This window comes from Neltuma alba, unplaced genomic scaffold (genome assembly GCF_004799145.2).
Source record: "Neltuma alba isolate B1F8T4 unplaced genomic scaffold, ASM479914v2 tig00011831_pilon, whole genome shotgun sequence".
NCBI lineage: Eukaryota > Viridiplantae > Streptophyta > Magnoliopsida > Fabales > Fabaceae > Neltuma > Neltuma alba.
This window is the reverse complement of record NW_021636442.1, coordinates 1-25,666: the sequence shown is the minus strand read 5'-3', so window position 1 is coordinate 25,666 and position 25,666 is coordinate 1. Positions and strand designations below refer to the sequence as shown.

The 25,666-nt window shown below is 33.4% G+C and overlaps 3 protein-coding genes and 1 pseudogene across 9 annotated transcripts; 1 reads left to right on the top strand and 3 right to left on the bottom strand.

The window, feature by feature from the left end:
- Positions 1 to 305: 305 nt before the first annotated feature.
- On the bottom strand, positions 306 to 19,685 carry LOC114718340 (MOB kinase activator-like 1B). Of its 3 annotated transcripts, none has more exons than XM_028903636.1 (7): positions 19,656 to 19,685; positions 2,490 to 2,535; positions 2,290 to 2,398; positions 2,062 to 2,155; positions 1,216 to 1,349; positions 957 to 1,120; positions 306 to 727 (listed from the first exon to the last, which is right to left on the bottom strand). In XM_028903636.1, the coding sequence occupies exons 1-7, from the start codon at positions 19,673 to 19,675 to the stop codon at positions 653 to 655; spliced, it is 642 nt and encodes a 213-aa protein (XP_028759469.1). In that variant the 5' UTR covers positions 19,676 to 19,685; the 3' UTR covers positions 306 to 652. The 3 variants fall into 3 exon arrangements, with proteins under 3 accessions (XP_028759469.1, XP_028759467.1, XP_028759468.1); XM_028903634.1 differs by lacking the exon at positions 19,656 to 19,685 and adding an exon at positions 4,124 to 4,262 and having other exon boundaries at positions 2,490 to 2,538; XM_028903635.1 differs by lacking the exon at positions 19,656 to 19,685 and adding an exon at positions 4,124 to 4,262.
- On the top strand, positions 15,530 to 18,190 carry LOC114718339 (growth-regulating factor 5-like). Of its 2 annotated transcripts, none has more exons than XM_028903633.1 (4): positions 15,530 to 15,663; positions 15,796 to 16,012; positions 16,165 to 16,519; positions 17,507 to 18,190. In XM_028903633.1, exons 2-4 carry the CDS (start codon positions 15,829 to 15,831, stop codon positions 17,925 to 17,927), a joined length of 960 nt encoding a protein of 319 aa, XP_028759466.1. In that variant the 5' UTR covers positions 15,530 to 15,663; positions 15,796 to 15,828; the 3' UTR covers positions 17,928 to 18,190. The 2 variants fall into 2 exon arrangements, with proteins under 2 accessions (XP_028759466.1, XP_028759465.1); XM_028903632.1 differs by having other exon boundaries at positions 15,595 to 15,663; positions 15,799 to 16,012.
- Positions 19,686 to 20,130: 445 nt separating the features above from the next.
- Positions 20,131 to 23,204, bottom strand: LOC114718337 (cadmium-induced protein AS8). Of its 4 annotated transcripts, none has more exons than XM_028903630.1 (4): positions 23,067 to 23,204; positions 21,549 to 21,792; positions 21,177 to 21,350; positions 20,131 to 20,392 (listed from the first exon to the last, which is right to left on the bottom strand). In XM_028903630.1, exons 2-4 carry the CDS (start codon positions 21,784 to 21,786, stop codon positions 20,382 to 20,384), a joined length of 423 nt encoding a protein of 140 aa, XP_028759463.1. In that variant the 5' UTR covers positions 21,787 to 21,792; positions 23,067 to 23,204; the 3' UTR covers positions 20,131 to 20,381. The 4 variants fall into 4 exon arrangements, with proteins under 4 accessions (XP_028759463.1, XP_028759462.1, XP_028759460.1 ...); XM_028903629.1 differs by having other exon boundaries at positions 23,086 to 23,204; XM_028903627.1 differs by lacking the exon at positions 23,067 to 23,204 and having other exon boundaries at positions 21,549 to 22,336.
- A 1,300-nt stretch (positions 23,205 to 24,504) lies between these two features.
- LOC114718344 (histone-lysine N-methyltransferase ASHR2-like) lies at positions 24,505 to 25,663 on the bottom strand (annotated as a pseudogene).
- Between the last annotated feature and the right edge of the window lie 3 nt (positions 25,664 to 25,666).

Below are 25,666 nucleotides of genomic sequence, written 5' to 3'. Positions count from 1 at the left end.
CCACGGCAGAAGAAGGAATTCGTTACAAAGAGGTTGAAATACGGTGTTTTTTTTTTTAATTTTTTGCCTGGGTTATTATTGCTTCGTTTCTTTTTGTTATCATTCTAACTTTTTCTTCAGAGGCATAAAAGACATCTCTTGTTCACAAGGAGTCCCCCCCCCCCCCCCTCCAAAAAAAAAAAAAATTTCATGTACCAAGCATTAGAGTTGAACCGTGGCTTATGTTACTCACGTAGCCGGATAGCATTTACGCTAAGTGTACTATTTTCTCAGACACAAGCACCATGAACTGATGCAGCACAAGGTAATTAACAGTTCAACTTCAAGGACAAACACAGGTCTTAACAATCACTTAATCAGGAACAGAGTGATATCTACATCATCAGTTCGCTAACACTGAGTTAAATTCTGTCAACAAGCTTTCCAGTAGGGAACGTAAAGCAGAAATATTTAGCAGTCATCAACGGTGCCCCATTACCTCCCCTGTTTGTTGTGTGAAACTGTGAATCATGAAGCTTCACTTACAGTCATAAGACCCTATGCCAGCACATCCTAAACAACTCATACATGGAAGATTTCTTAAGTCAAGCATCAATAAGCATTCATCAAATTCAATACATTAGCTATGCTTCCTATGTTCCATTTTACTTCTTCAGTATGGAACAATTATGGATTCAATAAGCTCCTGAAGTGGAGCCAACTCCTTCTTATCGATCAGCCCAAACTCCTGTATGAATAAGACAATTATTAGTATCTAACTAATCAAACCGATAACTAAAAAGATTTTCTTGAACATGATGGAGATCAATATTAGCCAAGGAAGGAGGTTCCTGACTAGCCCTTGGGAAGAAAAACTAAGGGCATATAGGACTATTGGAGCTCACACAAGGGAGAGAATGATATTGTCAGCACACAACAAACAGATCCAATCAGCACAGAAATAGTATCAAACTTACACAAGTGAAGAGTATGAAATGCTTGAAGCATGTGTTTAGGTGGGCCTCCTCCTTAAGACTCACAATTTTTTGGAAATGGGAATGGTATATGTGAGCATATACACGGAACAATCGCTTGAATATTGTCTTCACAACATCCTTGAAGTTAGGGGGAAAAGGGGTACCTACATGCAAAATTCCATATATTAGAGTACATAGTTAATGGTAATCATTCTAAGTGTTTACCAATCTTTAGGAAACAAGAAAACACAATCTTTACCAAGCTTCTGAGGGAATATGGATTCATCATCAAGCTGTGCTCCAATCCAGTCCATTAGATATTCCACATATTTTGGAGCAGAAACTTCAATAGGTTTCTTGATTTGTACACCATCTGCCCATCTATACTCGTACCTGTAAGGTTTTCACGTGAGAAAACAGAGAGAGCCACACACACAACTTTAGAACAGATGACTTTGGAATGGCCTAGGAGCGGAGGGAATCATCATTAGCATTAACAGAATGATATTGACAAGAAAAGCACAAGGAAATATAGTGTTTTGACAGTTCAAATCACAAGTAGAGAGCTTACACTTGTACACGCTTGTATAAAAGATTCTATTGCACTCAAGGAAGAAAATGTGTTCCAAAAGAATTCTAACTACTATAACCTTTATGTAGCGAGAATCATTAGGCTACTATCTTGCTCTTCCAATTGTCACGAGATGTTTTAAATATTGACTCCTCCCCGCCCCCCAAACAAAAGAAAAGATTTTTTCGGCTCACAACACAAGTAGGAAACGCACCAGCTTTCTTTAAGTTTCATCATAAGGCCCTTGGAAGAATGGATAACTTTTAAAATTTGGTTTACATGGGTTTTGGTTCATTACACAATCCATCATTCTTAGTTTTTTTACATGCTGCCTCAAGTAAGGAAAACACATCTCAGCTAAATGAATTAATGAAGTGTATCACTCAAAGACTTGGATGGTTGGCAGTATCATCTAACTGGATTTCAATAAGCATATAGTTAAAAAAAATCACCACAGATAACTTTGAAAAGACTTAAATATCATGCTGGATAATTGTTTAATTAAAAGAAAGCAATCAATTAGTTCTGTCATACTTGGGTCCAGCAGACATTGTCCGGCAATTCTCAGGAGTACAGAACTCCGTTAGGGTACCATAGAGCAGATTCACCTGGTTGAAGAAGTCCACAGCTGCAATGTGGGCCAGAAACAGTAAAAATAACTCCGTCAGTATTGTGATTATGCATACTAGGGATAAACTAAGACAAAACTGCAACAGTTAAACATGCTGTTCTCAATAAAGCATGAGAGAGAATGTAATTTACTGTTGACGGCAAGCCACTCATTTAAATCCTCCCCAGGAGGTAGCTTTACTGCTTCCCTTAGATTTCCACTTCCTAATGTGGCATCAATGTGCTGTCTAAGTTGCGCTCCCTGCAAAACAACACAATAACAATATCAATGAACAATATGCAACAACTTGGATGAGCACGTCCCTGAATATGCTTCAGTAAAAGGGACCAACCTTGCTGCCAGAAGGTGCACTCTTTTTTGGTCGGAATGTCCGCTGGCTTCTGTTACAGAATAACTCATAAGGCAGAACACACCAATATAGGGGTGGAAGAGAATCAATCTAAACAGAATCACTATTATTACTGACAACGTTCATGGCACCTTTGACAAGGTGGAGTTTGTGTCTGTGGAAACTGGATCACCTCAGAGTTCTAACACTATACAGAAAAGTTTTATGGCGGATCTTTTTGATTTGATTACCCACATTATGAAAAGATGACATAATGTGGTGTGCTAAATGCTGAGCTGCGATTGTGGCAGTCCCAGGTGTAGACGGACTAGTAATTACCATGCAACGTGATGCCCCAAACTTTTGCACCTACGTTATAAAAGCACAGGTGCAAATTTCATAATATGGATACTTAGTTATGGAATATCCTGTACAATTTTTCAGCATAAGAGCTTAAATGGCTTGTCTAGGCAGGACCATGAGTGTTCTTCACCTAGTCATGATCTCAAAAGACACATTCAAGGGAGAACGTTACAATGGAAGCTTGGCTGCACAGATTAGTTTGGCTGTATGGATCTCAACAAGGACACATTCCGTAAGAATATTAATGTAAAATGAGGACCTTCAAACATTTTACATTAGAATTTAATTATTGAAGACAAGGAATATTACTACGGAAACTTGGCTGTATTTATTAACAAAAATAACTCCAGATTGACAACATATCAGATTCCGCAATGACAATTTGCAATGATACAAGTTAAATAGCCTACTCATTCTTATTTCATAATTGGAAATTGAAAATGCATGGTCAGCTTAATCTAACATATCTGCAGATAAAATAGGACAAGACCATTGTGGTAGGCTGGTAGGGCTCACACTAGGGAATTAGCAGTACTCATTATTTCATTACTACCAGAAGTTTGATCCTCATAGACCCAGATTGTCTAAGCAAAATACAATCTCAATCAAAACAAGAAGATGAGGTTGCAACAGCAAGCACTACAAGACATACACAAAAGTAATTCAACCTAATCTAACATTGTGTTGTTGGCCCCAAAAAAATTGTCATCTTTGGAGAGAGTAAGTCAAGACTCAAGACAGTTTTGTTGGGCCGGTCGGATTCAAGAGGAAGAATCAGAAACAATCATGATTACCCAAAGTTTGATCCTACTTGGCCTTTCTAAGCAAAGTCCAATCTTTGATGAAATCAACAAGATGAGGTTGCGACAAGCCAGGAAATGGGAGGTAATAATTAGTTCCCAAAATTGTATCCTTCATACACTTGGAAGGTCTAATCAAAAGCCACTCTTGATTAAAATGACAAGATGAGGTTGCCCACTCGCATTCGTTTTTTGATGAGACAGAAAATGCGGACGCGAATTACAACACATGGCGAAATTTATACAATCGGATTCCGATATTAGACTAAATCCAGAAAGAGCTAAAAGATCACCAGATTGTAACAACTTTGCAATGAACAAAAGTTACCCACTAAGGCAGATCGGATCATAGGACATCTAAGAATATAACCATTCAAAGCAAAATCAAAAGACTGAAACAAAAAAAAAATACTCAATTAGGAAGGCGCTCCATAAGCATGAATTATTGGTCAAAATCTAAGATCTTACACCCACCTGCCTATACCGAAGAGGCTCATGGCTCGGATGGGAAAGAGAGGATATGTACAGAGTGCTTCTTCCCTTCGCGTCTGTTTCTTCGGGGATGCCCCTGGACTCAAAACTCAGCGGGTCTTCGCTCTGGCTCGGTACCCAACAGGAAAAAGTTCCTAACTTTTTTAATCAGAGAAAAAGTTTCCATCTTTACTTTTTTGGAATTACCGAATTAACACCTAGGGAAATTTTAGACTTATAGTGACTTTTAGGCTTGTCCCTGAATTATTACGTCAAATTTATTAGAATACAAAACACCTTGACTTTTCACCCAAAAAAAAAAAAAACACCTTGACAGAGAGAGTTTTGTCGCAATTTTTAAAAAATACTAGTATAACTAATTATATAAGGAACTCTATGGAGATATTATAAATAATAATATTTTTATATTTTAAAAGTTTAACTTGGACAATATCTTATTGCGTTTATTTTAAATATTTTCGATTGACAAATTTTAAATTAAATATTAACATAATACATTTAATTACAAAATTATTATTTAAATTCATTGAATTAACAATTGTTGTTAGGGAGATTAACAGGATTATTATTAAGGGAATAAAAATTATGGCCAAAAAAATTAAGGGAATAAAAATTAATTTTATAAATTTAAAAAATTAAATAAAAAATTTCATAATCACTTCCGTCAAGATTGTGCTGGCTCTGATACCACTCGGGTGTTAGCTGAAGGACCAAGCTAACATCTCATCCAGGAATGAATCTAGAAGATCTCAAGCTCGCTAAAGTAAGTTTCGATTTTGGTTTTTTAAAATTTTTAATATCAATATTTGAATGGCAATCCTTGTACTTGCCACGTGCCCACGTGTAGAAGCGCCGGCCGTGATAAGCCTTTTTGGTCCTTGGGCGGCATCCAGCTAGATATTGTCTGTTAAGTAAAAACAAAAAAAGAAAAAGGAAAGGGAAATCTTTGGACTTAAGGCTTGTTTCCTTAATTTAAAAATCAGAAATTAATTTTTAAGTGAGCAAAATTATAGCCGATATAGGGCGTAAAAATCATTCAACTAATGGAGAATTTTTTGTTTAAAAAAAAACTAATGGAGAATTTAACAGTTGGATTACATAAATAATATTACATTTTATTCTTAATATAAGAGTTTGTTTTATTTTTATTTTAGTTTTAAATATAAGACCACAATCTTCTTTGTCTCTCATATTTATCTATTTTTTTAATATAATCATTGTAATAAAAGTATTTCTAACCAATACACTTGATTAGCGAAGATATTTTTAAAAAGACAATACTTATTTATTACAAATAATTAATTTAATTAATTTTTTTAATTTATTTAAATTAGTTAACTAGTTCTTATATTAAGCATCAGATGTGGTATTATAACTTTGTTGAATGAGTGAACAATATAGTGATTAGCATAAAATATGTAATTATAACAAATTATGAATCATAAATAGCGTGATTGTGATATGCCAGCAACTCTTTTAATCATTTTTTTTCAGTTTATGGAAAAAAATAAAAGCGAATGGATTGCGTTCGCATGCCTTTGCCCTTTTGACAGCGGAAAATAAAATAACAACGGTAAACAATAAACCGAAATAACGTGTGAATCTCACAATAGAGCACATGGCCAGTGTGTAGGAAGGGCCCTCTTAGATATATCTGGCCATTTTTTATAAGGGACTTAATAGCCTCCCAGTTATTTTATAAAAATCAATGAAAGTTGAGTCTAATAAAAAAAAATCGATCCCTCACAATATAATAATTTAATGTTTGAATTCCTCCTAAAAAAATATGCCTATATTTAGCATCCCACCATATATCAATCTCTCTAAAAGGGTGATTGGATAAAACTAAACCATGGTTTGGAGAATAGCTTTCTAGAGAATAGATTCTGAAGAAATGGATTTTGTGAAAAAAATGACTTTGAAAAATAAAAGTGTTTAGATAGTTGTTATCACAAGCACTTTTTATATATACAAATTACTAAAAAAGACATAAGTTAAATAAATTACATAAAATATAGATTTTATGATATATTTTAATTTGAAGGAATAAAATAATATCTATTTTTACTAACATAATTAATACTAATACATAAGATAATTAATAATTAATTAATATGTGTATATATATTTATAAGATATAAGATTAAATATGTTTAAAAAAATAATTGAGGGATGTTAAAATCATATTATTGTTGAGGTTTACTCTGATAGGTACAATCATACTCTCTAATTTGAATCAGAAGCAGAATGGATTTACTTCTCCTGAAACCATGGTTTTGGGCTCCAAAACGATGGTTTTGGTCCAAACCATAATTTCAGATTATTTCTCAAAAATTGATGCTGTTTGGGTGATATCATCCACCCAAACCATGGTTTTGCTTCCCAAACTATAATTTTAGGGCACCCAAACAAGTCCTAAGAAGAAGATAATTGACCAATTTCTTTTTTTGGCCAACGATAACTAACCAGTTCTTAATTGCCAAAAGTTATAAAGTTGGGGAAAACTTAGATACTTTTTTCATGAACATCTTAAAAAACTTTTTTATGAACGTTTTGAATCAACTACTCAATGATGGAGCAAAGCCGGAAAACTGTAAGGTTCGGGCATTAAATTTTTTCTTTTAAACGGGAACGTATTTAAAAGGATTGACCTTGTAGAGTTGAGGACTTTTTATAAACTTTTTATTTTTTTAATTTTTTTTATAATGCTAATATTTTTTTAACTGTTAACGATATTTCAAATATTTAGTTATTATTATTATTTTAAAATTAAATTTCATAAAATTGTTTAATTTATTTGGTCTTAGACCATAATTTGTTTAATTAATTTTTTTAAAAATATCTCACATGTGTTGATATTTCCAAAATATATATATTTGATAAGAGAGTATACTTATGCAATCTGTGATTCTATAATTTGAATTAGAAATTTATGAGTTTCAACAATAATATATCTCAAACTAAGGTAAAATAATAGTTAGACAACAAAATATAAAAGTGAAATTTCTATGAAGAAAAAAAACTTGATATTTTTTGCTCTAAAGAAAAGTATACTCACAAAAAGAGTAATCGATGATAGTGATGACAAAGTTTCAAAAAATTGATAACTGTATTTTGTTTGTCTATTGCATATTTGTAATATTGATAAAACTTTTGGATGTTATTCTCTTGGATGTTTTAAATGTTTTTAGATGTTGATAGATATTTAAATATGATATTTTTTATATTTATAACTTAATTTTATTCATATTTATGTCTTTTATTAATAATTTGATTGCTTTATTTTCATTTTTTTTATAAAGCATGTGAAAAATATAAAAAATTGTATTTTCTCTTAAACTACTAGAAAGCTCGTGGGTTGGTCTTGAACCCATCAGCTTAATAGCCAAGTCTAACAAAATGGAATATTTCTGAAATTTTAGCCATGCAGAACTGGTCCGTTTAAACCCGCGATCCTATAAAGTTAACCCGTATTCCTAGTATTATGACTGAGTCATCGTGTTTCTCATCTCACTTAATTGAAATCCCTAATTCAAATCTATTATCAATTCTAAGATAAGCAATAAGGGTTGGATTTAATTAGGAGAATGCATTAATCCTTCACAGTACAATTTATAACCAATAAGGGTTGGATTTAATTAGTAGAATGCATTAATCTTTCACAACACAATAAATTAAGGTCTGAGTCCTTATTATAAGAAGTTTTCATATTTAATGTTTGACGGTACTTCGAATAGAATTACTTTTAATAAAGAATACGTGTGCCTATGAAAAAAACAGAAGAAGAAAAAAACTCTAATATGCAGGCAAGACATGCAGTCAATACACGTATCATACTCTATTGAAATGTGCTTAGAAGCTAAGTTCTATGCCACGCATCAATAGCCTTATGGCCTCTTTAGAAAATACCAAAAGTTGGATGATTAATATTTTATGAATTGGCAACATTATGAAGTGCTTTAATGGAATCAGGAAATACTAGAAATCTTAGCTAAAGGCGTTTTTAATTAATTTTCCTGTCGATGCCAAAAAAAAGTAATTTTTTTAATATTCATTGGACAGTTTTAAAAATGTAGCAGGAAAAACACTATATATGCGTTGGAAATGCCGAACGAATGAGCGCGAAAATAATTTATTAATTCGACACTATTTACATTAAGGTTTTTACAATTTTCAACTTAATCTTCGGGATTTCCATTTCCAATTGAGCTTTTTATGATTTATAACTTTAACAGTGCATTTTTGTAAATCAGATTTTTATTTAAAAAACTATCAGCAGAAAACCAAGATCCTTATCTAACAAATTTTCAAAGTATTAATTAAAACGCAATCAAGGTTGTCAAACTCACGAGTTTAAACGAATTCGTAAGAATGAGATAAACTCAAATCGTAAACTCGTAAGAGTTTATTTTTATTAATAAACTGGTATTAAAAGTACATGTCAAATAATTAATATAAAAAATAAAAACAATTTCATTTTAATATATTTTAAATTTAAATAATTAAAATTATATCCAGCAATGATCATAATTTATCACATTCAATAAAAAAATTTCTATAAAATTCATATATAAAATCACTAAACATAATCAAATCCAAAAATCTAGCACGAGTTTAAGAGCGAGTCGACATAATTTTGTAAGTTTAAAACGTAAAAATAGTAAACTTGATAAATGAACTCGTAAGTTTAACTGAGTTTATAATTATCACGGGTTTAAGAGTGAATCGACACGATTTTATTTGCTAAAAACGTAAAAACATTAAACTCGGAGAGTTAACTCTTGAGTTTGACAACAATGGCGTCAATACCGTTTTTATTCGGTCCCATATTTCATTTTCCCTTCTTCCCTCTATCATGTCGCTGCCTATAAACTATACAGTTTTTATTTTTTGGGGAAGAAAACTAATTTTAAAATATTGTTTGAAACTTTTTACAGGACTTCATTACAGAAGTCATAAGTTGCTGAAAACAAAACCTTTGGTTCATAATGGACATGATCGCTAGTCACGCTCCGCATCATAGACGCTTTTGTTGTTATTACTTCATGGCCATATTGAACTTCACATACATTGATAACTCGTTTTATTTGGCTTTTAAGGTAACATTATTTATAAATTGCTCCTAAAAAAATTAAATATAGATAAGTCTCCCAAATTTTATTTAATATTAAAGAGTCCTAAGAAATTTAATATTTATTTCTTCTGAGTTTTCTTGTAAATCACCTCATCAGAATTAAAAAGAAATGTTTAAGTTATTCACTTGGTCTGAAAATAAAATAAATTTATGATTTTTATAATTTTTAGATTAACTTATTTTAAGTGATTTTAAGTCCTACATGCATGTGATGGGAGAAGTTTTCATATTTTCATTGCAATATCTCTCATGTTAATGGCTTGTGTGTGCCTACATACTCATTTTATCCCATTTATAAGTTACTTTCAATATGTTTTATATAGATAAAAAAAAACCTTAAATTTTATTAACTCTCATTTAAAATTCAATAATTTTTTAACTCTATCCATATTTAATATGCATTATAGTTTATGTAAACAAAATCAACACAATATTAATAATGAAGGATAAAACTATACATCTATATAAAAAATTTCTCTCAGTACCCTGTAAATAAAATAAAAATATTTTCTCTTCTATAACATGCCCGATAATCCCTTCGGTCCTATATATGTGGACAGCGCCTGGACTGGCCTTATATATAAGTACTAACATCTTACACTGTGTGTCTGTTAAAAAATTAATGCAATTTTTTTTATTTGTACCCCTAGTTCATCGCATGCCTCTCTGTGCTTTTCTTCCTGCTTATTATCCATCATTTATTTTCTTATTCATTATCTTTATAAATAAGAATATACTTGAAAAAAAATTATATTTATTTAATACTTATTACTTCTAATTAATTTGAAACAACATTTTATCGGCTCAATTTTATCAGTTGTTACCTGTATATAAGAATGGAGGGAATAATGACTAGAAAGGAGTACAAGTTTGACTTATAAGTTGTCAAATGTGACCTGTAAATGATACAGCATGACTGGTATTTTCTTCTTCTTTTGCCAACTTGTAAAGAAGTTTCGCTTTTTTCTATAATGAATGTTTGACTTTTAAATATTAAAGCCTTGAAATTTATTAGTATTAAATAAAATTTACGAAAGTTTAAAAATTTATTATTATTAAATGAAATTTATGAGACCTATTTATATTTAATTGGTTTTCCTTTTTTGACGTGTTTTTTTTTTATTTGGGATCTATGAATAAGTTTTTTTTTCTTAAAGTTAAATTAGGTTTGACGCCCCGAGGAGCAAGTGTAATGAATAGTTTTGTTAAAGTATTTCCTTGTTAGAATATGAAATAAATGCCATTACTTGAATTTGAAGCATGCAATAATTACTTTAAAGCGTTACGAATTTGAGGAAGTGAATTTGAACAATTAACCAAAGTCAACTTTCTAAAACATTAACTAAAATTTGTGCTGCCAAATAATTAACTTGAATTCCCAATGCAAATAATAAATGCAATTATTAAATACATGGACCTCAGAAAGTAAATCCAAGATAGGTGCAATGCAACAAACCCCTTCCCATTTGAAATTTTAATTTGAACATGTTCACGTGAGTGGTGCTTTTAGAATTCTGTAGTTGGCCAGGAAAAAAAAAAAGAATTTTGTAATATTTCTTTTTGCCAGTAATTTTGTAATATTTCTAAATGAATATTGAAAAATAAAATTACAATACAAAATATAAATCCCAAATTTTGGAGAAGTAAACTATGCATTGTAAAGTAAGCAATAGCAACCAAAGAAAACACAAATATCTTTCTACTAGCTTTTGTCTAAAGTCTAAAGAGTGCGTTTTTATAACCTTTCACAAGATTTTAGTCACTGCTCCCTGTCTATAATTATTAATATAAGAGTGAGATAATTAATCTGTGTATATTAAAAAATTAGTTAAATTAGTTATTTATAATAAATATTTTTTTAGAATATCCTTTCTAATCACTTGGATTATAAGTTTACAACTATCTCTTGAAAGGAACTTTTTTGTTATAAGCAATCATATGAATAGTTTAAAGAAGAAATTGTAAATCTGAAAACAAAATAAATTAAGATCATATATTTAAAATCAAATTAAACCTCTTATCTAGTTTTTATATTTATAATGGGAGGTGGTGCAAGCTCGTATCAGATTCTAAGGATGCACTCTGTCATAAATAATCCCGTCTCTTAAATATGTGATCAAAATTTGATTCCTTATTGCGTATATATGTGTATGAAGATGGACAGAGCCTACCTCTATCACGGGAAAGTAGTTTTGAAGAAAGCGAACTTAAAAACAAACCTGAAGAAATGAAAGTAGTATTTTAAAATATAATACTCCTCCGGTCCTAATTATAAGACCCAATTGATTTATTTGAGGAGATTAAGGAAGTAAGTTAAGTTGGTTATTTATAATAAATAAGTGTTGTCATTCCTAAAATATCCTTGCTAATTAAGTATATTGGCTAAAACTATCATTATTAGAAGGATTATCTTGGAAAACAATGCATAAATATAAGAGACAAAATGAATTGGGATCTTATAATTAGGACCAAATAAAAAATTAAATGGGGTCTTATAATAAGGACCGGAGGAGTAGTATTTATAATATAGAATGACTAAAACACCCTCATAAGAAAACTTTTCTCTTTGTTCCACCTTGGGTCTTGTGTAGAGCTGGTAATATGGGTTAAATTCGCGGGTCCAACCTGCCAACCCGTAAAAAATGACGGGTTAGGGTTGGCCAAAAGCTAACCCGCCAATAAACAAGTCTTTTTAACCCGCACTATCAGGCCCGCAACCCGTCACGGGTTAGCCTATCAACCCATGGGCTAACCCACATTTATTTTTTTTATTTTTTAAAATGTTTTAAATTAGTATAATTATATTATTATATATTATATCCTATCTAAAAAAATAAAAAAGAATACCTATATAATTTATTTGGTGTTTTTAATCAGATATTTTAAGGAAAAACAAAAATTTTATTATTATTTTTTAATATTATATAAGAAAAAAGTATTAAAAAGTAAAAAAATACTTCAAAAAATAAATAAATAAATATTGGCGGGTTGGCGAGTCAACCTATCTTGTCGGGTTAGCCAACCCGCCTTTAAACGAGCATTTTCAACCCAACCCGCCACAGGCTCAACCTGCCATGAGCCAACCTGTAACCCATGGGTTGGCCAGTATTACCAGCCCTAATCTTGGGTTCGTATTCGGTGCTCATCCAGTGCTTATCACTTAATAAGCAACTGGGATTGATCTGAACGGTACAGATTATCTTTATTTTTTATTATATGACTATTAAAAAAATAAAAATAAAATTAAATCTAAACCGTTTAGATCAGATAAGTATACTCATGAGCACCCAACGCGGATCCGTCTTGCACCACCACGAACAACCACCCTGTGACTAGAACACCATGAGAAGCCGTAGTCAAAACACGCCCAAATTTCAAACAAAAGTCACAATCGACAGTTTCAACACCAACGTAGCCAAAAGAAAACCAAAGCAGAATCAACGTTCAACAATAACCAAATTGAATCAATGGTTAATATAATTTTTAGTCTCTTAAATTTTAAATCATAGGTTTTGGTTCCTAAAAAAATAAAATAGTTCAGGTTTTTATTAAATTATAGGAACTAATGTTCTAAATGAAAATAAATTTGAGGAACCAAATATTTTGAAATATGATGGACTAAAATTAAAATGAGAGTAGATTTGAAGGACTAAAAATTATATTAACTGCTTTAATAAATGAATAAACAGAATCTTGTTTGTTAAACTATAATAGAAACAATATTCTCTTTAAACATGTCTTTTTTTTCCCCAAAAAAAAAAGACTTCTCTATTTATTCTAGAAACAATTAGGGAGAATTATAATGTCTCAAGAAAAAATATTAATAAGTTCTAATGACAAGTAAGTAGTTATCATTTACCAACCTAAAACTTGTTATTATAGGTTGTTTGTTGTTACTAAAATTTTTTAGTAATTATGTTTTCTATTTAAAACTTGATAGTAAATCTTCCAAACAACTATCGTCAGTCAAAGCATGAAGGGCTAAAATCAATTAACAAAAAACAAAGCCAATGCTAGCAAAACTAGATTAAGGGGATGTTTGGTTAATCTCATAAGTATTTTTCAAAAGCACTTTTCTACAAATCGAGACAAATTCTTTTACATATTTATTTCGTATATTGTAAAAACACTTTTAAAACCATGATTTTATTCTAACCCAAACACCTCCTAAATCTTCTTGTTGCCTCGTCACATTCTTCTTGTCATCTATTAACCCTTGATCGCAAATAACTCAGCTCAGTCGCGACTCACAATTTAAATAAAGTGTCTTGTTTCATGCTGTCAAAGTGACCACGACCTTTGCCCTTACTACTGCATTTGAATAACAGTTGCAATCCCTGACCTTCCCCTTTAAATCTCAGCCATGACCTCCGCCCTATCATCTCCTCCATCGCAGTGGGTCAACCACCTCCGCCCCCTCTCACCCCCTCTTTGTTCTGTCTTCGCATGCTCCCACCGTCGTGAACATCGTCTCTTTTCACTGTCACTATCGTCATAAATGTGCTTCACTCCATCTTAAACCTATAACGAGGGAGGTTTGAAGGGTAAAAATAACAAATAACATTTGATTTTTGGAAAATTTTAACAATTGGACGGTGCGATAGAAGCGAGTTCTATCGATTTTAGTGGAAGATTCATCAAGAATCGGGTTTCCAAGCACCAAACACGAGTTACGGGCTCATTTTTATCTGTTTATAAACATTTTCATATAAATTGAGATAAGTTTTTCTCATATACTTATCTCATATTTTGTAAATTATGACTGAAGAACTGATAAAATCCTGATCCCAAACAAGCCTTGCATGGTTTTATTTCTGTTTTTGCTTCCTCAGCTTTAGTTCCATTGTATCAAACGGGCCGTAAGTCATTTGTTGTCAATCTAGATGCATGCCGAAAAAGGGGAAAATGACATATAAAAAAACTTAAAATTATGATATTCCAATTTAGGAAGCTAAGGGTTAAAAATGACAGAGAGGAAATATATTCCCAAATTGAAATTGTGAAATTCAGAAGAAATAACAAAAAATGCCCTTTTGTTTTTTTTTTTTTTTGAAAATTTTTTTCAAGTCCTTGCCAGCCACCACGAGCGATTGGATGCTAGCATCGGGCACTGGTGTGTTGGGTGACAAGTTTTTTTCCTCCGCCATGTGATAAATTATTTAAGGAAAGTGGTGGGGGTGGGATCAAAACCTCTGGGTCATTTGAGCCAAGGCAACCATTAGATCACTAATGATTTGTTAACCTTATAATGTACAAAAAAAAAAAAAGACTCTTTTATTGTGATTCCAATCCATGATAACAATTTATCTGGGAATGCCAAGTCTTGATTGAGAAATGATAAGTCTAAATTTGATATTGACAAAGCATTTCTTCTTGATACATAACAAAAAATAATATGTGCATTAATTAAAAATGATAACAATTTATCTAGAAATGACATGTTTTGATTGAAAAATGACAAGTCTAAATTTAAGATTAACAATGTGTTTTTTTTAATGCATAACAGGAAATAACATGTGCATTAATTAAAAATGACAACAATTTATCTAGGAATGACATGTCTTGATTGGGAAGTGACAAGTCTAAACTTGAGATTAACAGGGTGTTTTTACAAGACATGTCATTCCCAGATAAATTGTTGTCATTTTTAATTAATGCACATGTTATTTCCTGTTATGCATTAAAAAAAACACATTATTAATCTCAAGTTTAAACTTGTCATTTCCCAATTAAGACATGTCATTCCCAAATAAATTGTTGTCGTTTTTAATTAAGAAACACGTTATTTTCTGTTATGTATCAGGAAAAGATGTTTTATTAATATCAAGTTTAGATTTGTCATTTCTCAATCAAGACTTATTATTCTTAGATGAAGTGTTGTCGCGAACTGGAGCTACAGTAAAAGAGTCAATTTATATATATTTTTGCATTATAAGGTTAAGAAATCATTGATGGCTCAATGGTTATTTTACCTTCACCAGTTGGCACCGACATCTGGTCACCGATGGTGGCTGGCGATGGCTTGTCACTAGCGAGGGGTTGAATCTTTTTTTTTTTTTAAATAAAAGGATATTTTTGTTATTTCTCACTAATTTTAAAATTTTAATTTGGGAATAACTTTTCTCTTTTGGGATATTCTAATTTCAATATTCTTTATTTGTCATTTTTCCCGGAACAGGAAAATTTAATTTCAAAATTTTCAAAAACAAAAAATTTTTTCCTGTAAAAAAAAATCATCTCCACCGGGCCCACCATAGTTTCTTATCACGAGCATACATACTGCGGCTGCCCCGATTAGAGCAAACCTCTTCAGTTACTGTTGAACTTCCTTAATCGCTTCTACGTCCTAACCATGGCCGAACTCGTGCACTGTCTGTCCCACTCCGAGGTAACCGCCTCTTTCTCTCTCTGTCTCTGCCTCTCGCTCTCTCTATCTTCCTTCCTATATATCTCCAGTTAATGATCTCTCTGTCTATGTCATTGAAATCAAATCGCTCCCTTTTTGTGCTTTCACTCCTAGTAGTAGCAGCAGCAGCGGAACAAGCACACTGAAATGAGCATTCCGCCGGCCATGTGGACGGGACTCCAGCCACCGCCGTTCACGGTGGCGCAGTGGCAGGAACTCGAACACCAAGCTCTTATCTTTAAGTATCTCAAAGCCGGATTATCCGTTCCGCCTGACCTTCTCGCTCCGATTCACAAGAGCCTCCAATTGATGCCGGTTCCTCATTCAGCTCGTAAGCCAACAAAACCCCCAATTTCTTCTCCCTCTAACCCCTGCATTTTTCACTTCGTTTCTGTTCCAAATCCCTAATTTCTGCCCAGTATTACCACTTAATCGTCTTTCTGCGTTTGTTTGTTTGTTTGTTTTTTTTTTCCGGTCCTGAAGTGGGTTATAGCTCCTATTTCGGGAAGAAGATAGACCCAGAGCCGGGAAGGTGCCGGAGAACCGACGGTAAGAAATGGAGGTGCTCGAGAGACGCACACCCAGATTCTAAGTACTGTGAGCGACATATGATTCGCCGTCGTCATCGTTCAAGAAAGCCTGTGGAAGCATCACAAGCTGCTCATCCTCCTGCTCAGTCTTCGGAGGTTAGTGGTGGGACCAGAAGTGGTTGTGGAAACTCATTTCCCAGCCTCCCTCTGCACACAAATGGCACTCGTGAGGGTTTAAGCCTTGGAAACAACGTATCACAGCTTCAGATTGAGTCTCTTCCCAGTGAGATGAACAAGAAAGAGTACAGGTATGATAACAGTACAGCTTCTTGTGACGTGAGAGCATAGTCTGAAGGGACCATTGTGATTTTCATGTTGTGTTGGTGTTGTGATTGTTTGAGCTGTGTGCATGCAGTGTTGTCTTTCTGGTGTTTGACTTATGGTGTCATATCATGCTTGCAGTGAGTCCTAGACTCTCTTTGGAGTGGTCATTTGTTTGTGTGAATGATGTTTTTTATGACAGGGACAAAGTTATTATTATCTTATAGACTTGTTGTGTGTGGTAGCTGTAATGCCAAGTTACCTCACATGTGTGGATCATTGCGATGCGTGGGATGGAAAGAGTAAGAAGTAAGTAAACTAGCTCGTGCGTTGAAGCTGGTCTTGTATTTTGTACAACAACTCTTTTTCTGTGTTCAAAAGGTAGAATCTTCTCGATTTTAGAGATCTAGTTTCATGCTTGCAATGCTTTTAACTCCGACATTTCATTTTAGAACTAACAAATGGGCTTTGGGGGACAAGAGAAACACAGTTCTCGACATTGTCTAGAGTATTCTTGTGATGTTAATTTGCAAAATCATCACAGCAAAATTTTCTGGACATGGATATGAAGGAGAGAGAATTTTATGTTATTCATTATCAATGATCTAATGACACTTTAACAATGGTGGTTGTTAGCTCGGTGAAATCCTTTCCCCCAGTATAATCGCTGTTTAGATTGTTGAATGAAGCTGCTGATTTCACCCCCCCCCCCCAAAAAAAAATCTGATTGGTGATATGCTTTTTTCGTTTCTTCCCCCTCCTTTAAACTATTGTGGACTTGTCTTAGCTGATTCTTCGTGTTTTATTTATTTTTCATGATGAGTGTGGGTCCCATGTATTGCACGGTGTTTGATAAATAAGCAATACTATTTGTGGCTGATGAATGTCGCATCTTGTTCAAGTTTCTATAATATATATATATATATATATATAATATGAATTGAGCAACTTGTTATGTACTAACCACTTTGCAGGTTTGGGCTGCAATCTGAAGTAGATGAGCATGACTTCTTTCAGAAAGACCTAGGAAATGTGAGGTATCTTGGCTTTGACTCTTCCTCAGACAGCATGTGGTCTCAACTGTCTCACATTTCCTCGAACGCTGTCTCTGAATCAAGTGAAAGTTCTGTTATGGCTAACAACTGTTTTCAACTGCAAGCGATGCCGGATACTGAGCCTGCATCAAACATTGATGTCGTGTCATCCAAGCAACTCGTCTTCAATGGCCAGTTAGGTTCAACTGGTTGTTTGAAACAGGACTATCAGAACCCTCAGACTCTGATCAATGCTTGGCCATGGAAGAAGGAGTCTGGCTCACCTGTGATGGAGTACAGACCAAATAAGGATGCTAATGGCAACCCAGATGTCAATGTTGATTGCTGTGGATCCCTGTAAGTTACCATAGAAAGCTTTGAATAAATATAATAGAATTCCTCAGGCATTGGAAAGAAGAATTCTCAGACTGAGTATTGCTGATATTAGAGGAATCAAAGTATTAATTCCCAAGTTCCATATTTGTGGTTTTATTTCACAGTTTCCTATTTACTTGAGGGATTTCTGTTATTTTAATGATGTAACTTGGGTTTTTAATTTTAATTTATTGTACTGGGATTTAGTCTTGTTATTGAATTTTTGTGTTTCCTTTTGTTCTCCCTTTAGATTATTGTGGCCCAGTTCTGCTTTTGAATTTCTATGGTTTCTGCGCATATAAACCTCTTGCCTGATTACGCATCGGCATTAAATAGAATTGAGTTTAATTAGTTCATTATGGGAAGTAGAGAGAAATAAAATTAAAATGGTGGGGCTCAATCTCTAAAGTTGAGTATTATTTATTATTATTGTTACTACTACTACTACATTTTTACTTCTCTCTACTTCGCCTTATAAATTATTTTAGGAATAAAAATAATTAAGGTCTAGAAACCGATCTTTCAGCATGGAGTTGCCTTTTTTTTTTTTAAGGAAAAACTAGATATTTTTCTATGCATTATGTAGAAAATTCAAAATAAACTATCAATACTCATGGTGTCTGAATATGGAATGATTTGTTACAAATTCGACGTTTTAAACTGATGTTGATGACGTTGATCGCAAAAGAAATCTCGTCTCTCCTTTTTTGGCCAAGGTCGTCTCTTTTAAAATAGTCATTATGGATGACATTTAATATCTTTTGGGTGCTAATTTATCCAAAGGCGTTCTTGAATCATGATTGAATTAAAGGAAGTATCATTGATATGAATAATGAGGTTCAGTATTCTATTCTTTATGTAGAAGGAGAAATGCATCTTGAATGATATAAAATTATACATTACATTATTTGTAAATTATATGTAAAATAAATGTATAAAAAACAAATCTAGTTTTCGTAAGAGTGGCAGTCAAGCTTCGTGGCATGTATTTTGACAGCCATGTCATGTATAATAATAATAATGCTGCAAAACTCATGCAAAAAGTTTCTTTCCTTTTTCCTTGTTTTCTTTTCTCTCTTTTGATAAAGGGGGAATGACGTCAAACCAATGCTGAAACTGAGAACTAATAAGCCAATAATGCATATCAGCCGATAAAAGATTTGAATTGCCTAAAGAGTAAAGATGGTGTTTTTAATATTTTATTATGTGAAATTTATGCAAAAGTTAAAGGAGGTAAAACGAACTAAGTTTCAGTTTCTGGTAAAACCTTGTGGGGCAGTAAAACTGTAAAATTAGCATTTACCAATGAACAGTGTTGGCTTGAATGGTGGTTAGAGAGCAGAGTCAAAGCACGTTTGGGTCGTAGGCTACCCCCAACTAGACAGTAACAAGTCAAATTTGAGTGGCACTTTTCTTTTTGTCAAAGGACCAAAATAATCCTTCCCAAAAAGAGAACATGATATGCCCCATTTGTCTGTTTGGATTTTAGCCATACTCGTCCACGGCATATTCAGTCCTTGCATCCCATTCCTTTTGCGCTTTTTCCTGATTTTTTTTTTCCTGCTTCCTTTCAAACAAACACAGTGCTAGAAGATCAACTATTATAGCCTTCTTCTCTGACTTTTAGTGCCGTTCTTGATCCTCAAACCCACCAGGGTTCTTAGAACAAAAGCTGAAAATGCAGAGGAGCAGGGGATTGTTGAAAAAAGATCACCCGAAGTACGAGAAACCCATTATCGATGGGGAGCTATTTGAGGCTGTGAAGCTGGGTGATTGGTTCTGGAACCTGCAAGACACAACAAGGCATTGTCCTTTCTGATGACTAAGGGTAATAATTAATAATGGTGGGACTCTCTGTTAAAGGCAGGGTGGCCCTGAGCTTCATATCCGGGAAGCAGTGCGAGAACCTCGTAAATACCCTGATTGGGAATTCTCACGAGTCATGTAAAACTTTGATGCAAAGTAGGCAGTTATGCAGGAAAGATGACGCATGACCTGTTATCTAGAGATAACTCGTATTTTACAAAAGATACCACATGAATAATCTCTTTAAATATGAAACTTTTTAGAATGATGTTTAGCCTGTGTTCGTAGAACAATCTCTACAAATAATCCCCAAAACACGCTTTGTTTGTAATAATAAACCCTTAGGGGATTTGTTGTTGTGTTGATATTATTGCTTTACGGTATTTGAGTAGGAAAGTAACTCATACGAAATAATCATTATAAAATAGGTAAATACAGAAATGATTTGAGTAAACTCTATGTACATGAACCAATTAAAGAACAAGAAAAAGACACGCGGCTTCTCTAAAAAACTAGACCAAAATACATTCTATAGTACAAAGCCTCGTTCTGAAAGATTGAAGGTTGTCAATGTTACTTCCTCCTCAGCAGCTAAGGGAAATGAAGGCTACAAATTTGGCAGCTGCAGAAGCCATCAATCTTTTCCTGCAAGCAAATAAGCAGGTCTTTCAATTTGATCTCCCTTCAGTTAGGGAAATTCACATACCAAAGGAACTAAAAAACTGATCTTGTCTGAAATTCCCTTTATCTCATCATATGCACATGATTTGTAGTTCTTCGTTAACATTGATGATCTTAAACTGCAACTACGAGAAGATCATCTGTCACTTGTTCCTGTCACACAACTTTTTTTCTTCTCCTTTTTTTTTTTTTTTTCACGGTGAGGTTCTATTTATGCCAAGCGACATGAAACCAGTCATAACACACAAGTTAATACAGACAAAAGCTTCTGGGGTGTAATGTGCAACACTCGTATCATTGGATCCAGCTATTTAGTTTACATGGAACATGCCAATATGGTAGTCCAACGAATAAAATATATGTTACTCCATTGACAATTACTATCACTAGTACTTGTAAGGAAGGATTCCAATAAAGGAATCATATCGACAGATGTACAACACATAATCAATTTAGTGATTGAAATTTATTACTTAAGTTACTTGATCTTGCAATAGGCAGATTAGCATGCACCAATCCCCGAAGGGAAGAGGTATGTTAAGAACATGCAAGCTTAACACTATATAAGCTCAACAAATAACAGAGAAGGAAAGGAAAAACAATTACACAGAAGAATTTTGCAAGGCAAGCATAAAATCAAACAATCAGGTAATAGAAGATACACATAAATTGAAGAAGTCGCAAGTAAAGGAAGTATGTTCTTCTAGCAAATAAAGTTTAAAAAAAAAAAAATCAATAAATTCCTTACCCTTGATCAATAACTGCCTTTGCCTAAAGCTAGACAATTTCTCCGTGGCTTCTCTTTGCAAGTAAGAAACACCACGTACAATTCCACTCCAGCTATCCTCGGCAACATGTTTTCCAGAAAGAAAACCATTGAAATGTGCTGACTCCAATGCAGAGCCTCTTCTTGCCATAATTGCTAGATTAAAAAGGAGAAAAGGTAAAACTCTAATCTCCAAGCGCACAAGATTAAGAACATCAAAATCTAAATGCACAAGATTTTCATATTCATCAAGTGAAAGAGGTCCGGTTAGGATGACTCTTGAATACAGAACTTTTTGTGGATAAAGTAACAACTACAAAAAGCGACTGATATTTTAACTCTTTAGGAATTTACCTTGATAAGGAGCTTGACAGAAGTTCATAGGAAGACCTATACCAAAGCCAGCCAGAGTGATACCTACACTAAATCCAACACCACAGCCAGCTCCAACATAGCCCACCACTTCAGGGCCAAATCCTGGACCCCACCCAACACCACAGCCAATGCCCACACCCATCCCCCAAAATGTTCCATAGGTTGGATGAACTGGGTTCCACCTTTCACATCTTCCAAACAATCCTTTTATAATCATAATGACCTGAGAACAAAGATAAACCAAAAAAAAAAAAACCATTTCTTCAACCAAATAAGAAAACCTATGCAATATTATTGCTAAAATAGTGGCCTTCTTTCAACTGCTATACCATGTTTAAACATTCAGTCAGAAATATGTACCAGATTTCATTTCGCATATAAGTCGCTAATATGTAAGAAATGTATCAAATGACATTAACTTTAAAGTGGCAAAGATGGTCACCGGAAAATAATTCACCAAATCAGGAACTATGAATATATATGTATATATAATTGAACTAGAACCCTGTTCAAACATCTGAAGTCCTAGGCAAACAAGCAATAGAGACCAGCCCAAAGATCAATCAATGAAAGATATTCCCCCAGTCAAGGCCATATCATGTCCTTAAACATTTGAAGTGAAATGGGCAACAAGCCAAAACTTGCTTCAGCTTAAAAGCCAGAAGCATTTACTTGTGCACCAGCAGGACTATATTGTCGAACGATTTGGAGGAGATTAGAATTATAACTTAACAACTAAAGGAATAAGGAACAATCTACCACTATTCTTTCCTTTTTTTTTTTTCCCTGCCCAATGTTCTCATGCTGCAATTCTATCTACTCGATGAAAAATTAATCTGTACCACTGAGGAAAAGGTGGAACCCTGGAAAGTGACAAGGCAGTTCTAGACAAGGTCAAATTAAATCCGTTTTGCAATTTGAAACAATCTAGCTAATTATTCTTCTACATATATTCATAGAAACTCATAATTCTTGTAGCACAAAAGACGTCCCATTTCCATGTCAACGATGAGTAGTAGTATCTAGGAAACCTCTTTTATGGTGACATATAATAACATATCCCCTTCACATAAGGAATTAGGAGCACACTATAATGACGACTAAGCGACTCAGAAAGATTTTTTTTTTCCACCCCGCATTTTGATTATGGGACAAATAAATTTATGGGATATCTTTTGGGTCACTTTCCTAACTTTTGTCAGCATACCTTCACATCGGATGCAAGATCAAGAGAACACATAAAGAAAGCGAAATATAGATCTCGAGTTATAAAAAAATGATAAATATTAATAGCAATTCCGCTTCTATGCTTCAAAGAAAATCCCTTTCCATCTAAGTTCTTCGCTCTTGCTAACACACTATATAACCTCAGATGTTTGGAGAGATACAGTAAAAAGAGAAACACACAAACGTCCACGCAAAACAGCTTCTTATCAGTGAAAGGAACGGGGGGCGAAGGGAATGAAACTGATGCAAGAATCGCAAATATCAGCTTACCAAGAGGTTAATTTACTACCATAAAAATTCTGCTTGGAATAAAAACAAAGCTGCTGGATTCACTGCAATTTCTTCATTTGTTCATTCATGAATCGTAATCTCTAATGCTAGAGGATACTTGAATTTCCGGGTTGATGAACAAAGGCTGGGACTCAACGCTAGAAAGGCTCGTATCAAGCGAACTTATCCGAAATGCATATTTCCATGGACCCAGCCAATAACCCGATAATATTCGGATCCGGACGGCGTTACATGGCCATCATGTGGGCCCTAAAAGAACCCTCCAGTGACTAGGCTTTGCATTAGTCATATTTCTCGCGTTAATATTATATTACCTCCGATTCTATTTATAAGAGCTAGTTAACTAATTTAAAAAAATTAAAAAAATTAAATTATTTATTTATAATAAATATGTGTTATTTTTCTTAAAATATCCTTACTAATCAATTGTATTGGTTGGAATTATTATTGTTAGAAGAACTATCTTAGGAAAAATACATAAACATGAGAGACAAAGTGGATTAGATCTTATATTTATGATCAAAATAAAAGTTAAGTAAGATCTTATATTAAGGATCGGAGGTAGTATATAAGACTTATTTTACATATTTATTAATTTTTTTAAATTAGTCATATTGATATTTTTTCAGTAATAATGAAGTAGGAGAGGAAGGAAAGGAATTAAGAAAAATACTTACGGTGTTTTAGAAAAAATATATCATATTAACTAATTTAACTAGTATTCTTAATTTACTCAAATTAGTTAATTAGGTCTTATATTAAAGATATCGAAGGAGTATCTAGTTATCTACCTCAATAAATTATACTCCTCTAGTACTTAATATAAAACCTATCTAACTAACTTGATTAGATTAAAAAAATAAAGTAAGTTAGTTAATTATAAAAAATATGACATGTTTTTTCTAAAACACCATAATTAGTTTTTTTTAACATTCCCTCTCTCTCTTCTATTTGATTATGGTTGACGAAGTATCAATAAGGGTAATTTAAAAAAATTAATAAATATAATAAATAGGTTTTATATTTGAAATTAAGATTAACTCGACAATTAAGTCTTATATTGAGTAGTAATCAGTATGAAATATAAGATCTATCCCGTTAAATTCGATACATTGTAATTAAAAAATGTCTACTTATTTCTAGATTTTGTTAAATTATGTTTTTTTCCTTAAAAAATCCACGTTTTTACCATTACTTGCATATAGTGCGATTGAATATAAATTTTATTATATATATTGATCGATGATTTGATGCTATATTGGTTGATAATTAATTAATATTGAGTTAAAAAGTTAGATTTAAAAGAAAAATTAGATGATTTCTCATTAAATGCATGGTGAAATAAAAATAAGAAATCCACTTCTATGAAGGATTTAGATCTAATCTAATAGAAGTGAAAAATATATATATTATTCAATTATTGAAATATCAAGTCATATTCCACTATGTGAGGTGAATTACATAAATTACGATTCAGTTATTGAAATCAAGGAAAAGAAATAACAATAAAGATTGAGGTTGGAGCCTTTTGAGAATTCATGCACCCTCAAGTTTTAAATCGCCACAGAAATTACATTCCAAGACATTAGACTGCCCATCATCATCCTTTGGAGGCAGAGGAGCCAGTGTGCCAGAACAGTTCTTCTTATCACATACATACTTCCGTAGGAACCAATCATGAGGCAATCCGCTACTTTGATCATCATCATCAACACCCCAGTTGGCTTCAATCTTGCACACCTCTCACACCCACAAACAAACCCATAATCTTCCATCAAGATCCTCTTCCTCGTCCAATAATCCCTATTGATTCTAAAATAGCTTATGCACACTTCTCTCCCCTCTGCAACATCCTCAATCATCCTGATCACAATGTCCGTGTTGTGTTCATCTCCAGGAACACCATCATCGACGTAATCGAATCTGCATGCATTGGGAAGACAATCATGGTTAAAGAAAGTGGCATTTGGGTATATAGCATAGGCCTTGATGGATCTCTGAGGACCATCTGGGGAATATGGCTCCATTAAGCAGAAAGAATTAAGCCTATCTTTAGCCATAAGTTGAGCTGTGAGTTCTGCAGGGAGCTGATTCTGAGGTGGTGGGCACAGAGAAGAAATCAGAGAGTGGAGAAAGCTTGAAGCTTTAACAATGGCGTCATCTGGGGTTCCCAGAAGAGAGAGCAAGATCTGAATACTGGAAGGGGAAAGAAGGGAAAGGTTATAGACAGCAACGACGAAACGAGCCTGGACTTGAAGTTCATGGGATTGACGAAGAAGCTCTGAACCAGAGTCTCGAAGACAAGACAGGGCCTGACATACCCATGAAGAATGAGAGGATTTGAGAGCAAGAGAGAGGCATTTCTGGCTACAGAAATGGTGGCGCGAACAAGAGGGGCATGAATAATATGATGAAACAGTGTGTTGTGTGTGGGGTTGAAACTGGTAAAATTGACATGAACAGTGATCACAGTAAGAAGAAGATGAATCAGAGAAGAGAGGGAAAGTGGAATAGAGAATGATGGGAGATTCAGTGAGGATGATTTGGCCGGCTTTGAGATTCTGAGTTGCAACTAATCC